Source organism: Protopterus annectens, chromosome 16.part0 (genome assembly GCF_019279795.1).
Source record: "Protopterus annectens isolate FY-2018-M chromosome 16.part0, PAN1.0, whole genome shotgun sequence".
Lineage (NCBI taxonomy): Eukaryota > Metazoa > Chordata > Ceratodontiformes > Protopteridae > Protopterus > Protopterus annectens.
The window spans coordinates 240,563,353-240,580,852 of NC_056750.1; the positions used below are offsets into that span (position 1 = coordinate 240,563,353).

At 39.3% G+C, this 17,500-nt stretch overlaps 1 protein-coding gene across 1 annotated transcript in view; it reads left to right on the forward strand.

The window, feature by feature from the left end:
* Positions 1 to 17,500, forward strand: part of LOC122790581 (extracellular calcium-sensing receptor-like) — a 497,373-nt gene that overhangs the window by 119,939 nt on the left and 359,934 nt on the right. The window contains exon 3 of the mRNA XM_044058106.1: positions 3,426 to 3,565. Within this exon, the coding sequence (XP_043914041.1) occupies positions 3,426 to 3,565 (140 nt within the window). The remainder of the gene's footprint in view (positions 1 to 3,425; positions 3,566 to 17,500) is intronic.

Consider the following 17,500-nt stretch of genomic DNA (forward strand, 5'->3'; position numbering starts at 1 on the left):
TGCTTATCTTGTGGCACTCCTCTTTCCTGATCTGTGTCTGTCATCTGTCATGTTACACTGACCTCCAATGAACTGCATTTCTTTCTACCATTCCCCCCTGTGATGTCACCTATCTCCTACTCTATTCCTCCCCCTTATCTATTTCTTACACTACTCAGACTGTGCTCATTTGCTATGTGACTGTGGGCTTCAGTATCCTAACCCTCATTTACATGAGATTGCCTACTAATGCTTAGTTACATATCTTAGACTCAGCTTCCCCCCTTAGCAACCACTACACGGTGGCCATGTTGTTTTTGGTCTGCTGGTCCCTGCATTGTCATTCCATGTATTGCATAAAACCCACATTTGTGGGTTTATAACCTTCATTTTTATGTTTTATACAGTGCAGCCCGTTTGCATGGGGCTGCACTGCGTTTAAACATCGGCGAAAAAAAAAATATATATTTTTTTAATATTTGCATCGGGTTACCTTGCCAATGGCCACATATTTGGCCATTGGCATGCTGCCTGACACATATGCACCCTTTATTTGGAGCTGACATGGCTCCGTTGTGATTTTTGCAGAAATGTACTCAGTTGTCAACTGAGTACATTTCTGCAGCTAAAACGTCTCTTACATGGGCTGGTTTCTGCTTCGTGAATCGCTAATATACCTCATTTGCATACCTTTTGGCTGCAAGTGAGGTATTTAGCATATCCACGCCCAGTCCATGTAAGAGACGTTTTAGCTGGTCTCTTACACGGAGTTTCGGGCTGTTCCTGGATCGCGAGGCTTGCATGGAGTGTTACACATCTCTTACACTCTGTGCAAGCCTTTGTGAATCCTGCCCAATGTATTTGTACAAACAACCTGATAGATTCAGATATGTAATTTGACTTTGGAACTTTAAATACAGCTGAAAGACTTTGGAAGCTTGGCTGAATGCAGGAATCTTATTGGCGGTTTCAAATAATTGCATTTATTAAGGACTGGGGTGGATATTTAGTATCTGACAATGTTCTCAAAAAGGGATGAAAGCGCTTATTATTTTTGTTTTATATTTTATTAGTGTTGAATAAATATTTGATTTTACATCTTGAGTTGTGTATAGCTGCAGTCCTGTCCTAAGCTTTACGTTACAGCTCTGTCTTAGTTTCATGTTTGCGGTTCTTTTGTTTGTTTTTATTCTTGTTGTTTTACAACTTATGGTGCATGTTGCTGCAGCACATTGCTGCATTTCTTTTACATCCCACATCTCCAGTGTATACCTCAAAGTGTCCTACAATGGCACTATTGTCTTACAAATTTGTCTGTGTTGTACCTTTCCAGGTAATGCTTTGTTATGCAACTCACATTGCACCTTAATGTACACTCTGTCCATGACTTCTGTTAGTAAACTCTAATCTGTCCCAGTGTCTAAGTTGCTTGCCTTTCCATTGCTCATACATTTCTCTGTATTTATTTGTTGATGAGTACATAATCAGTAAACAACTGTGCATGCTCACAATTTCTTTGGCTAATGTGGTTTGTCATGCACATTCACTTGTTTACGTCCTGTATTTAGATGTGCCTGCAAGAATACTTACCATGATGTGTCCACAAGCCTGTGCTTTGGTTGCATATGGGGGAGGGGATTCCTCATCATGCTAACTGGCTTGGCTGCATATGTATATGATTATCAGGGGACATGGCAGGTTAAGAAGGTAAATAGCTGTTGCTGCCATGTTGCAATGAATCCCTAGGAAGGGTTGTCTTTAAATTCTGTTTGAAAACAAGTAGCTATTTTTTCCAGTGGATAAATATATTTACAAGTTTGTGCAGATTATACAAATATTAAGCTCAGTCACTGAGCAAAATGCTGTTGGAAGCAGCAGGCATCACTCTGTGTGACTATCATGGTAAAAACATAACAAGACCATTCAGTGCAAATTATTCCTTTGTTTAACTTCACTGTATGACCTTCAGATAGGTGATATGGAGGTAGGTCACTAAATAAAGTTCATGCACATTACATGTGTTTCCAACCATATGGGATCTAGCATATTCACAAGTGTTGCTGTGAAAATGCAAAATGTGTCACATTTCTCGACCTCAGCTATGATTTTTGAAGGTCGTATCCTGAGAATTATGTCTGCTGCAGATTAATCAAGTCTGGCTGTTATAGGGAAAGGCCAACCATAAGGTCCACAGAGGATAATTTCTATCATGGCCCCTTATTAAAGCATGGTATCTGACACATGACAACTGCTGCTTGTCATTTGAACATGACAGTGTGAGCTTTCATCCCAGCTGTAATTTATGGGGTGTTAATGATCACCAGCTCAAGTCATGGTTCTTGGCCATTACTAACTATTAATGCAGGCTGCATCAGGGCAGCCTGTGCATTCATCCAGCCATGACCTATGGTCACTGATAGTAAGTGCTTGTCACTGTGTGAGCGCAGAGTGTGTCAGCCTAGCTGTGACTCACTGTCATCTAGTAACACCTGATGTTATTCATGTTGTTTGGAACTTTGGAGTACAATGTTTCTTTTTCAGATATTGGCCAGAGGTCATTTGTAAGTAGTGCTACAGTGGTCCCAGAATGAATAATCCATTTGATGTTCCTAACAGTCTGTTACATAATGCACAGACGTAGAAATAAAGTGTCCAATTTTCTTTTTTCATAACTAGAGCTTATAAAGTTTTAATCTTAGCACACTTTCATCAAACAATGTTTATATGTAGACTTTCTGTATGTTATATATTAACTATAAAAAAATAACATTGCTTTTGATTAACCATAACATTAGCTGTTATCTCTGAAAATACATGACTATCTCATCAGCTTCAGCAGAACAGAAACAAGTGCATTGTGTGGTGCACTGAGAATCAAAAATAACAATAATGACAGAGAGCAATGCTGCAATCTTTCAGTTATGTAAACAAAGCTGTTAGACCAGCTTCCTTCGTATGTCCAGTATTTTGTAAGGTATATTAGCAATTTACAGAGACCTTACCATATGTTCTGTAATATCTATTTTCAGTCACACTTCTGGGAATTAGATTGTTTTGTGCTAAGTTGTTTTCCATGAAATGATGAAAATACTAAGGTGCAGTGCCAGAACCTATGACTATAAAATCTCTTGCACATTTGTAACTGTGAATCAGTAATAAATCATAGCTTGCCTCTGAACTTCCATTTGCCCAGCTGGTATACCTGTACATTCAGACACATCTATAACAAGAGGTACATTAAAAAAAGTACATTGCTTGTGTTCAAAAATAAGATATATTGCTACAGGTGGTAACATCATACTTGTTCAGAAAGCATTGGAGGTACTAATCATAGCAATGCAGTCATGCTTTTGTTGATAGTAAATTCTGCATTTTGTCATCTACTGAATTTAACTATTTCTTTGCTCATTTGCCGTCATTCTGTCTGTGTATCTATATCTGCAAAGTGCAATTTGCAAAGTCAGACTGTTCCTTTCTACATACAAGATGCCGACATAATGTTTGGTGGGATCTTTCCCGTCCAGTATGCCAAGCCTCCTTCAGAAGTTACCTTTACTGAACTCCAAAATTCAGCTCAGTGTGAAACGTAAGCAAAGTAATCTTTCATGCTTTTTCAGTTTCTTTTTACTTAATTTGAATTTATTTTCCAGGGTAGAGTATTGATCCAAATGGGCCTGAAATTTCAGTTCCAGTTCAAATGCTTACACTTAAGTACATTATAAAAAGTCTATCACATTGAATAAAACTTTAACATTGTATACAGAATTATAAATGACAATATTTAACACTTTGAACAAAAAAGTTAAAGTCCAAAACTGTTGTAAATCTTGGGAAGGCTGTCGTTCTTAAATAATTGAGTTTACAAATTCAAAATAAAATTGTTGTGATGGTTTAAAATTGCACAATATATAGTAAAGCAATTGGTTATTAAAAAAAAAGAAAAAAAAGGAAGAGAAAAAAACACATTTCAATTTGGGATCTTGTTTCTTAACATGATTTAATCCAGAACAATGGGTAGAGAGGTCTGTGATGTATTCCTAGGAAAAGAGCGTTTGATGTTACTTGCACAGTCAGGTTGTATTCTGTATGAAACAGTAGCACTGAACTTTATTAAAAAACATTTAGCTAATTTAACTATTTCTAATTATAAATTCAGTGAAAAACAAAAATAAAACAAGCGTCCTTCCTTCTGGAGAATCTGAACAACTGTTTTGTTGCACAACATATAGCAAATAAGGTGAAATAAGATCAAAGGAAAAGAGCTTTCTCAGATGATGCATCATTAAGTATAAACTATTGTTTTCCTGATGTTTTCTTAGAACTATTGAGAATCCAGGATTTGACAAACTTTAAGACACAGATTTACTAATAATTTTACTAAATGTGCAATGTATGCAATACAGATTAACTTTTACTTCCCCCAGTACTAATTTCAGCACACTGACTGGAGAACATAAAATGGTACAAAGATCTTTAATGATGCAGTTAGGCCAGCAAGCCAGGAACCATAGAAATGGAGACATGTTTGGTTGTGTTAAGACTTCATTGACATACCATAATCAGAAGACATTTCATCTGCAACCTTATTTATCTGTCTCTCTCTGTTTAGCTTTCTCTTTATCCATCTACATTTCTGGCTGTCTTATGAAATTATTTATTTATTTTTTTATTTAAATCAAAACATCCCAGCCAGATACACATACAGTGGAGGTGCAGTGAGAAAAGCTTCAAAGACACTCATACAGAAGCAGTTAATATGTGTGTGTTATAACTGTACAACTATATATGGTCAGAACACCACAGAAAGAATGACTCAAGAATAATACATAATGACATTTAAAATAATTTATATACTTGCACTTATACAGGAAAATCTATTTGCAACATATATGAAGGAAAAAACAATGAAACTTATCTAAAGTTATTCAACAATGCAACGTTTAAGTGTATTGCAAGCACAAAATATTTATTGACTAACGTGGTATACAAAGAGGGAAAGGTTTTCTCTTCTTAACAATTTTTCTCCCTTTTATGTTATTCACAAAACTTGAAATGCATAGGCTAGTTCAGTGGGTATAGTTGATGCTCAGACAGAGTCAACCACACAACTGTTATATTTATTTAACATTTGTTTACCAGGAAAGTCTGACTTAGAGCAAGCCAATTTTCAGCAGAAGCCCGGGGAGAAACAGTCTAGGCACGTCTTTGTAATGTGGAAGGAAACCGACACAAACAGGACATGCAGATGCCACACAGAAGGTACCCGAGCTGAGTATCAATCCAGAGAACTTCTTGCTGTGAGGCAATAACATTAACCACTACACCACTGAACTGTCCAATATGCATTATGTAAACTATGCTGAGTAGTAAGTACTCAGGGCTGTAAGTGTTCATGGTCAAAATCAGAGCAAACTCAAAAAACCTAGATATTAACCAGTATTTCTCTGTTGCAGTCGTAGACACTTATTTCCAATAGGACACACTGAACTTAATTTGGGACTTGCAACCGGGAATAATATTAGTTTTTTTTTTTTTTTTTTTTTTTAAAGCTAAAAATATGCTCGTATCTACTAGAATCTAGCTTGCCACCCTAAAGAGTTGATCATTTTTTGTATACTGTCATGCTAGTCTGCTGATGCAATCCTAATTTTCTTATGAAAATGTTCATCTCTTCTGATCTTTTGTTAATGGAAAGATTGTGAATGTTCTTCTACACATATTTGTTTTTTTTTTTTTGCTGAAACCTTCAAACATCTCCTTAATGGTTTTTGTATTCTTGCTCATCTGCCTTATGTAAGTTCACAGATTTCTCAAAGTCAAGTATATTTTTATTGTTAGAAACATTTAAGTCTGTGACCATATGAGGTCCGATTATTGAAGATTTTTGGGATACCTCTCATTGTACCAAATTCTAGCTCTCACCTTATTTAAAAACTACTGAGTCTCATAATGTGAAGACTGCCTTCCCTATATTGTTAAGTAATGCAATGTTCTTATAGGTACTTTTTAAACTAAGCAGTTGATATGTGGATTTATTCACTACTGATTTCTACAGTCATGTTTTATACTATTGTATTATTTTGTTAACTAGATAAGAGCCACAAAGCATAAATAGTTCTTCTCAGAGGTGACATGGGGGTATTGCTATGTCATATGGTTCCGGTGATGGTTTATGGCATGTTTCCGATGATCAGTCAGTGACAGTTTATGGCAAGTTATAGATGACCAGTACACCAAAGATATATAATCTCCAATCCAAAACTTATCCATAGACTACATTACTTGAATCTAATAGACCTGGATGAGTAAAAGTTCTGTACCATATTATTGTGTTAAGATTTAGATATAATAAAGGATTCATATAATTAACAAATGTCCTCTTCTTCTTTCGGCTGCTCCTGTTAGGGGTCGCCACAATGGATCATCTGTTTACATTTCTTCATGTCCTCTGCATCTTGCTCTGTTACACCAACCACCTGCATGTCCTCTCTCACCACATCCATAAACTTTATCTTAGGCCTTCCTCTCTGGCTTTGTCTCCAAACCTTCCAACCTCAGCTGACCCTCTAATATACTTATTCCTAATCCTGTCCATCCTCGTCACACCCAGTGCAAATCTTAACATCTTCAACTCTGCCATGTCAAGCTCTGACTCCTGCCTTTTGTCAATGTCACTGTCTCCAAGCCATATAACAAAGCTGGTCTCACTACCCTCTTGTAGACCTTCCTTTTCACTCTTACTGTCACAAATCACTCCTGACACTCTTCTCCACCCACTCCATCTTGCCTGTACTCTCATCTTCACTTCTCTTCAACACTCACCATTACTCTGAAATGTTGATTCCAAGTATTTAAACTCATTCACCTTTGCCACCTCTACTCCTTGCATTCTCACCATTGCTCTATCCTCCCTCTCATTTGCATACACATATATTCTGTCTTAGTCCTGCTGACCTTCATTCCTCTTCTCTCTAGAACATATCTCCACCTCTCCTGGGTCTCCTCCATCTGTTCCCTACTCTCACTACAGATCACAATGTCATCTGCAAACATCATAGTCCAGGAGGACTCCTGTCTGATCTTGTTTGTCAACCTGTCCATCACCATTGCAAATAAGAAAGGGCTCAGAGCTGATACTTGATGTAATCCCACCCCCACCTTAAACACATCCATCACTCCCACCGCAGACCTCACCGCTGTCACACTACCCTCATACATATCCTGTACCACTCTTACATACTTACTCTGACACTCCTGACTTCCTCATACAATACCACAACTCCTCTCTAGGTACCTTGTCATATGCTTTCCCTAAGTCCACGAAGACACAATGCAACTCCTTCTGACCTTCTCTGTACTTCTTCATCAACACTCTCAGAGCAAACATTGCATCTGTAGTGCTCTTTCCTGGTATGAAACCATACTGCTGATCACTAATCATCACCTCCCTTCTTAACCTAGCTTCCACTACTCTTTCTCATAACTTCATGCTGTGACTGATCAGTTTAATCCTTCTGTACTTACTACAGCTCTGCACATCACCCTTATTCTTAAAAAGCGTTACCAAAACACTTTTTCTCCATTCCTCAGGCATCCTCTCACTTTCCAAGATTTCATTAAACAATCTGGTCAAAAACTCCACTGCCATTTCACCTAAACACCTCCATGCTTCCACAGGTATGTGATATGGGCCAACAGCCTTCCCATTCTTCATCCTCTTCATAGCTGTCCTTACTTCCTCCTTGCTAATCCACTGTACTTCATGACTCACTATCCACACATCATCCAACCTTCTCTCCCTCTCATTCTCTTCATTCATCAGCCCCCTAAGTCAGTAAAAAGTTAACAGTGCATATATTGTCTATTTGTTGCTATATAAATTATATTAACTTAAAGAGTGTTCACTTATTTCTCTGGCACCTTATTTATGACAGACACTGAAGGATGTGGAAATACAAATAGAGCATTTCATTGATAAATTAGATGCAAGTATCTGCTAACTTCACACTTAATGTCGTTGAAAGTTTATCAGCGATTTAAAGAAATTTACTCAGTCTCTCTCTCTCTCTCTCTCTCTATATATATATATATATATATATATATATAAAGAATGAGAGAAAGTTATGCGGTAGGTATACAGTAAAGACCCTACATTACAGGTGCATGGGGGCTTGCTCCTTTTAAAAGCAATTGTTTGATTATGCATGGTTACTTTTTTGCAATCATTTGAGAGTATGATCAGTTGTATTATTAGCATTTTAATCATGGCTATTTGAGTCTCAACTCAGTAAAATGCATTTAACCATAGTAAAGCCAATGATAACAGTAATGAAGAGGAACCAAGTTTGTGTAGCAGACAAAATACAATGCATAATACTAATAGATTCTGCAGTTAGGGCAAGCCTCCTCTGTACCATACACAATATACTTTTATGCCACAGCTCTGAGGTTACAGAACCTCACATGCAGATGAAACCATTATTTTCTATGAAAGAAAATTTACATTGTGACCTCAAACTTACAAAATCTCAGTAGCAAAATTTGGGAACATAGGTGCAGGAAAGTTTGCACCTCCTGCAGAAATCGCTGTGTGAATTAAATTCCTTTTGTTTTGGTTAAATACAAAACAGCAGAAAGGTCTGCGTTTCAGATAGTCATTGTTATGAATTTTCAGTAAGTTATATTTTGTGAATGATATGCTACTAACTTGTTTTGAAGCTTTCATGCAGATGTTTCAGGAATAAAACAGATGTTAAGAGAATATAGATAATTTATAACCTGTGCTTTATGCCAACTAAGCCAAACATGCAGACTTTTATCCTTTTGGTAGTTGTCAGAGAGGACTAAAACTCTGACTTGTTAATGAGCTGCTTCATGTGTTAAGGGTACAGGGTTTGAATCTTTCCATCTTCATTTAACTATTGTGTGACCTTGAGCAAGTAACTTAACCAGTCTGTGCTTTGGGGCAAGTTGGACTTTGGGTGTGGCTCCTTAACGGTCTCTCTGACTGGGGCTTAGTCACTACCTCTGAACCTCTGATATTACTCCAATTCACTGTAGATCAGCTCAGCTTCCAATACAGGTGTCTTTCATGTCACAAAAAGAAGGTTAGTCTCTAATACCTCTCAGAACCAACTTCAAAATAACTTCTCTCAATCAACTGAAATTTGATTTCATGTACAAAATTGTAAAAAAAAAACATCAAAAACTCAAAAGAACCAAAAAATTCCTCAACAACTCCTCCAGAGTCACAGAGTCACACTGGCAAAAGCATATCCTCTGCCTTCTCTACAGAATGCCTCATTAGTTTTTACTAGTATTCAAATCTCCCTCATCACAATACTAGAACAATGTTGTAACAGAGTAGCTAGTTTTTCCACCAGTCTGTCATGTGAAAGTAATTACTGTTCTGCTCTGAAATCATTAACCTGACTTGAACTGTCCAATTACCTGATTAGGTTCCTGACCCAGAGACTCACCATACTCTGGAATAGACTGCCCATACATGTCAAGCAGAGCACCTCCTTGGACCTCTTCAAAAGGAACCTTGACGATTGGATGGGAGATAAGAAATTCACCCCGTTGATCATGTCAGTCACCCTGCTAGACAGGGGTCCAGGGAAGTAAATATTGTGGGAAGAAATATCCAGGGAATTGTTATGGCTAGGCTTATATAGGCCCTAGGGCCAATAGCCTAGTACCAACCTATGAACAGATGAACCTATGAACCTCAAGTAGACTCAACTTCTACTTGCCAACAAAATTATATATAATCCTTTTTGCTGTTCAAACAACAGTAACATTCAAAAACCAGTACCTTCCTAGTCATCCGAGTGGAGGAGGGGCATTGACTACAACTCTGATCTGAGATATATAACAATATGTATCCTGTTTATTTGCTTATTTTTACAGGTTATTGCTTTTAGCAATGTATATATAGCACTTTTTATTGCCTGCTGCATACTTTTTACTGTATTTTATTGCTATTAACTAATCTGCATGGTTAACCTAGAATTGTCTGCCTTACAGGGCCTGATAAATAAGTTTTTTGCTGTCACACTGTTTGTAAAGCTTTTTAGCTAGTTTCACTGTGTGAAAGGTACTAACGGGAAATTTTCTGTACTTGTTAAGCACGTATTTGTTTGTTTTGATTTCCTGCCAAGGAGTGTATCATATAACTGATTTGTTTGTAGTTAAAAGCATTCTGTAGAGTCTCCTGTCTCCTTTATCTGTTTACAACTTTCATTTTGTAGCTCACTGCTGTTCTTCTGCTTTGATAAACATTTTTGTAGTGTTTACTGTCTAAAAGAGTGTAGGTTAGTAGCTTTAGTATTGTTCCCCAACTTCCCTATTGGTGCTTGCTGTTATACTTGGTGGCTTTGCAGTTGCCTGCCCCTACTGTGAATTTGAGCTGGGATACTCCTCCCAGTCTAGTGCCATTAGCTCATTCTTCCTAATACAGAGAAAACATTTGAGAAGGCCAACCTACTTAGTCTCTTAACCTTAAGTTATCGTCTGCTTCTCCTCTCTCCCTTTCCTTTACAAAAAAAAAACTTTTCTAGAATTTCCCTGTGTTTTGTTTAACTGTAACAAAAAATATTTACACTTGTTTTGTTACTTTCCTGTAACTAGTCTAGTCCAGATAAAGATTTGCTATATCCAGGACTGTTTCTAAGCTCCTGAGCTCCCCAAGCCTTTCTGTGTTGGAGGGAAGCCTTCTAGCTTATCAGTGGGAGTGGTAAGCACCAGGTAACCTATCTACCACATAAGGAATGGTTTTGGCCCAGAAATTGTAGTTATTGGCCATTTGGGCAATTTTTCCATCTCTTTCAACTTTCTGATTTAAAAGCCCACATTTGCACCTGTTTCTTTCTGTAACTAGTCTAGTTCAGATACAAATTCTTAGTTTTAGCTCTTGAATTTGCTCATTCGTGCTTGGCACTTGTTCAGAATTTGTTATAAGCACTAAATAAGCTACAAATTACTACAGCACTCATCCTTCCTCATTACCTAGAGGAAAACAATTTTTATACATGCTTTCCTCACTTGTTTAGAGAAAAACAGTTCTTGTGCTCACTTTCTACACTTGTCTAGAGGAAAATAGTTTTTTATTCAGGCATGTCCAGGGGTCAGCTCCCAGTGTTCTCCCCTGTCTGTCTGATAAATCTGGACATCTTGGGACAATGTAGCAATTGCCTCATGTACACAGACAACCTTCTTCTCCTACCACCCAACACTACAACCTGTGAGAGATACACTTATCTAGCCAAACTGGAGGTAAAGCTCTCTCTAACCAAGACTGAACTTGGCAGTCAAGAGGAGAAGGTAAGCATTTGCACCACACCACACACATAACATAGTCCCACTAAAACAACACCACCAAAATCCACACATAGAAACACAAAAACATTCACGGAGGCTCTCAATAATAATCTGCTCAAGCAACAGAGACCTCCAAAGCAGAAATGCAAGCAACCTCCATCCCCCAACACAACCCAAATGACACATAACCCACAGACTCAGTGTGCCAGTCAACCACAGCCCATAAGGCAAAACAACGTACCCAACACACTAGTCATAGGTGACTCTATAGTCAGGCACACTGATGTCCCACTCACCAGGCTAAAGAAGAAGAAGGTTACTGTCAGCTGCCTATCGGTGCCAGGATCCGCTACATAACCCATGCACTCAGGTCACTCCACAACAAGTACAAATATGACTCTGTCATTGTCCATGTTAGTGTGAATAACCCGAGATGTACCTCCCTGGATTACATGAAAAGAAACATGGAAGAGCTCTCCGATCTTGTAACCCAGGCAGGTATGACCCTAGCCTTGAGTAACATGCTACCATCACCCAGAATGATACTGCAGTACAAGGACAAAATGATTGACTTCAACAATTGGCTAAGCTTCTGGTGTCATTCTTAGTGGATCCAGTATCTGTCTGCCTGGATGACATGGTCGACAGACCACAATGCTTTGTCAGAGATGGCCTGCACCTGCCACCCCTGGGATTCTGGATACTGGCTAAGGCTCTTGCTGCCCCTATAGTGCCTTTTTTAGGAAAGGTTCAAATGACAAATTCACCACCATAACAGGAACATGCAATCAAAAACTGAGCGTAATGTTACTCAATGCTAGAAGTCTAAATCTCAAAATGCACTCCCCTCAGGCACTGCTTAAAATGTAGAACATTGATATCCGTGCAGTTCAAGGCTCCAGAGAGCACCCTTGCATTACTAGACTGTAACTCATACCACACTTTTCGGCCACCTAACCTGGACAAGAACACCAAAGGTGGAGGTGTGTCCATATTCATTAAGGATATCCACACCTCCAGGCTAGTTGCTCAGCATAATGCATACCAGGTTATCCAAGTGCAACTAACTCTGGGCAAAAATGCAATCCAAATTGTAGCTTGCTACAGATCTCCCACCATGCCTCAGGAATCCCACTCCTATTTTCTTGATACTAGAAAATATTAGGATTCAAACAAACACCCTAATAATGGGTGATTTCAACAACCCCACCATTAACTGGGATAACTACTCATGTACCAACTCCTTCACTCAATGCTTTCTAGAATTCATACATTCCAATGCCCTGGATCAACTTATCCACACCCTCACCAGGGGCAACAATATCCTAGACATAGTCATTACCAACATGAGTGACCGGTGTTCCACACCTGAATTCAGCTCCTCGTTGGTCAGATCCGACCATAAGCTAACCACCCTAGATATACCCCCCCCCCATTAAGGAAGGAAACCATGGTAAAAAAATTATCCAAAGCCAACTTCATGCTTCTTAAGACAGAAGTGGTGAACTTCATGACACCCATGCAGATGGACAATACAGTTACAAATGCTGAATCCTACACAGGTGCACTCTATAAGCACTTACACGAGTGCAAGGATCGTGCTATTCCAAACAGAACCAAGATGCTATCGTCCAGAAAAAGGAAGCTAATCTGGTGGTCCTCTGCCATAAACAAATTCTACAACAGAAGGAAGAAACTGTTGCAAACAAGAGTAAAATCCCATGAGTGGAGGAGTTCCCTGGTCAGCTTAAGTAAGAAGTTGAGATCCCTTATAAGATCCTCCAAAGCTAGCTATGAAAACAAAATCACCACTGATTTTAGGGACAACCACAAACATTCTTTAGCTATGTCAATAATCTCAATGGCAACACCCAGATCTGCTCTGAGTTACAGCACAATGGCAGGAAACTTACAGAACCAACCAATATTGCCAACATCCTGGCAGATAAGTTCAGTGCTAACTTTAACCCCCACCCCCTAAAGGGCCAATATCTATATAGGAAGAATGCAGAGTAAAAGCTGCACTCTCTAAAGCCAAAAACACAGCATTCATGGGACCTGACACCATTCCAGGCTGCGTTTTACATGAACTTCAGAATTAATTGGCTCCCCACCTATGCACCATGTTCAATCATAGTCTCACATCAGGCTTTGTGCCCACTGAATGGTGCGCAGCAACAGTTATCACACTTCACAAAGGGGGAGCCACCAATGATCCCAGGAACTATCACCCTATTAGCCTGATGAGCCTGGTCTGTAAGGCCATGGAATTTATCATCATGGAACTCATAAACAAAGGCATTGGTATCCTCCAAACTCTGGACCCCACCCAGGTCAGGTTTGTGAAAGGCAGATCATGCCTCCTGAACCTGATTGACTTCTTTGAGGCAGTCACCAAAGCCGTAGATGAGGGTAAGGTGGTTCACACAGTCTATCTTGACCTTGTTAAGGCTTTCAACACCATCGCCCATTCTGGAATTATAGCTAAACTCACTAAACTAGGTGTAAATCCCTACATCACAAGATAGATTGCCAAGTGGCTCACTGACAGAGCCCACACTGTAAAAGTTACAGACTCCAAATCAGTGACAAGTGGAATACCACAGGGTTCAGTCCTGGGACCTCTCCTGTTTGGTGTCTACTTTTCTGAAATACAGACTAACACAGAAGGCCTTTGGCTAACGAAGCTTGCAGATGTTGAGTCCACAAATGATGTGGACATCCTACAGAAGGGCCTCACTGAGACAGATGCCTGGTGTCAGAGCCATGGCCTCAAGCTCAATGCCAAAAGGTGCATTGTGATCCTCTTTGTTAAAATCTCTGTACCCATGAACTACCACATAGGCAGCAGTCTACTTAACGCTGAATGTGTGATAAGAGACCTTGGAACCCAAGTGGACAGTAGTCTCTCCTTTCATAATCACATCGCCACAGTAGTCAGGAAATCCTTCCACGTGGCACACCTCATCACAAAAGGGTTTTCATCCAGGAAAAAAGAGGTCATTGTTCCCCTCTACTCAACACTCATTAGACCCATTATAGAGTACAATGCCCCTTTTGGAATGTACCTCAAAAGACATCTGCAGCAGCTGGAAAGGCCACATAAGTACCTCACAAAGAGGATTACTGGCCTCAAACAGATGCCCTACATTGACCGTCTCAAAAAACTCAAGCTTTACTCCTTAGCATATCGCCTACTCTAAGGTGATCTCTGCCTAACATATAAAACTATGTCAAACCCAGAGCTGTTGGACATGCTACACCTATAGAAATCCCAATACCTCTGAACTACACACTCTAGGGACCTAAACCGTGTCATTACAATAAACAGGACATGCTGGAGGGATAGATTCCTGTCCTAGAGACTTCCCATACTCTGGAACAAGCTACCCATCTATGTCAAGCAAAGTTCCTCATTAGTATTCTTTAAGAAAAATCTTGATGAGTGGATGGGAAATAGGAAATACACCCCAGGGATCACTTCTGTGGTTCTGCTTGAGAGGGACCCAGGAAATATAACTTTCTTGGGTGGCATAAGCCCAGGAACCTTGTTGGGTAGGCTTACTTAGGCCCTTGGGCTGATAGCCTAGTACCTACTTATGAACCTATGATCTGAAAAAACAGCTTCATGAAGCCCATAAATCCATAAGCCCAAAAGACACAGGACATAATTTATACTCCTGCATAGTAGCCAAAACCTAGAAATTGTTTGCTATGAATATTAGGAAATTTCTCACTCTGGAGGACATTGATGTCTGTGCAGTGAATGAGATATGGTTGAAATAGCAAAGAGCACTCCAGCTGTGCAGGGATATAACTCCTTCTGCGCATTTATCACAGCTACTGTGCAGGAGGGGAAAATGGTGGAAGTGTTTCAGTCTACATCCAGAAGAGACTCACACCAAGACTGGTACAGCAGCCTGATAAACGAGAGCTTCTTCATATCCAAATAACCATCAGAAAGATCCCATGCCATATATTAGCCAGCGATAGAACCACCTCTATGACATAAGAAAGCCACAATGCCTAACTACAAGAACTAGAATAACTCAGTATTAAACCCAATACCATTTATGTAGGTGATCAGAACTACAGACTGGCAAACCTACACCACCACTAGTGCATAAATACAGAGGTTCCTAGACATTCTCAATACAAATGCCCTCGAACAATTAGTACCTACTGGGGGAATAACATCTTGGATCTTGTCCTTACTAATATGGGAGCAGCATACCCAAACCCTCATGAATCTTCATTCCCTGTTAGGTCTGACCATAAAGCAGTCTTCTTCATAATGAAATTGAAACCAGAAATCCCTTCCACCCAAGGTACCTTTACAAATTCCCTTAAGAAAAGCTACCTCCTCCTAAGCAATGCATTGGCAGGCTTCAAATTCCAATCAGACCCAGTTAACTCCAATTATAAATATGCATAAATGGTCACCATCACACTATATCAGAGTGTGAACAGCTGCACAGGGCAAACCCCAGAAACAAACCCACATGGTGGAACTATAATATCAACAAGCTTTATAATAAAAGTAAAATAATTTTGACCAAAAGTAAGAACAGTAATTCCCAGAATGTCAGAGCTCTTGTCACTGAAATAAACAAACAATTCAGGAACTTAATAAAATTGACTAAAGCCAAGTTTGAGGTTAAAACAGCTACCCAAGCCAAGGGCAATTACAAGGCATTTTTCAGTTGTTTGTAATCTCAAAAGCACAATGCAGCAATGTGCTGAGTTGATTGTGAATGAAGCTACCCTCCACTGAGGCTGAAGATGTAGTGAACCTACTGGCTGATAAATTTAGCTCTAATTTTACCCCTCTCTCCCTCCATCTGTCACTCAAGATATACCTGAAACTGACTCACCTCTGGCTATCACAAAAGACCAAGTCCTAAAAGTGTTATCAAAAGCTAAAAATACTGCATCAGTGGGTCCTGACAATATCCCTGCATGCATCTTAAAAAGCATGAAGCACAATTTAGCCACACCTCTAACAACATTACTTAATTTCAGCCTTCATGCAAGTTTTTTTTCCAAGCAAATGGAGAACAGATATAGTCATTCTTCTGCTTAAGGGAGGACCTTCCACATACCCAGGCAATTACAGTCCCATAAGTCTGATCAGCTTCTGATGCAAAGCCATGGAAAAACATATCATGGAACTAATCAATCAGGAAATAGGGAACTTTGAAACACTGGACCTGTCTCAGTTTGGATTGGTCAAGGGCAAAGTCATGTTTACTCAAACTGGTAGATTTTTTTTAAAAAGATCACCAGTGCAGTGGATGAAGGCAAAATGGTACAGACTGCATACCTTGACCTGTCCAGAGCTTTTGACACAATTTCCCCACTCAGGCATAGTAGAAAAGCTAATTAAACTGGGGATAACCTCCTATGTCACCCACTGGATTACCACCAGGCTCACAGATAGGATGCAGGAAATCAAAATACCTCCACAAAGAGACTCATCACCAGTGGAGTCCCCCAGGGTTCTGTTCTGGGACCTCTCCTGACTGACATCTACTTTTCTGAAGTAAAAGCTATTATTATAGAACTCTGGCTGACTATGTTTCCAGATGATTGCAAGCTAGGAGCAGTCTTTGAATCCCTAAATGACTTAGTCATCCTGCAGGAAGGTTTGTCACAAATAAATACCTGGTAACAAAATCATGGACTGAAACTAAATGCCAAAAAATTAATTACTGTATACACTCCTAAGAGTTGACCCACTAGTTTGGAATTTAGGAACTTATGTGGACAGTGACCTAACTTTTGAGCAACATGTGTCTAATGTTGTAAGAAAGTCCCTCTATACTGCACAGCTTATAAACAACATGATTGTGTCTAGATCTAGGGATGTCATTGTTCCCCTTTATTCAGCCCTCATTAGGTCAGTCTTTGAGTATAATGCCCCCTTTGGCATGTATCTGTCCAGACACATGCAATAAAAGGAACACCCACAGAGGTACCTTATTAAAAGTTTACAAGGCCTAAACAACATGTTCTACATGGACCACCTCAAAGCCCTGTCATGTCACTATGCTCAATATCGTATAGGTTGCTAAGAAGTGACCTGTATCTGACATACAAGGCATCCTCCCACACAATACTGATGGATTTACTGCACATCAGAAGTCAAATGGTATCAGAAATATGCAGTCTGGGAATCTAAACCTCTTCTGAAACATCA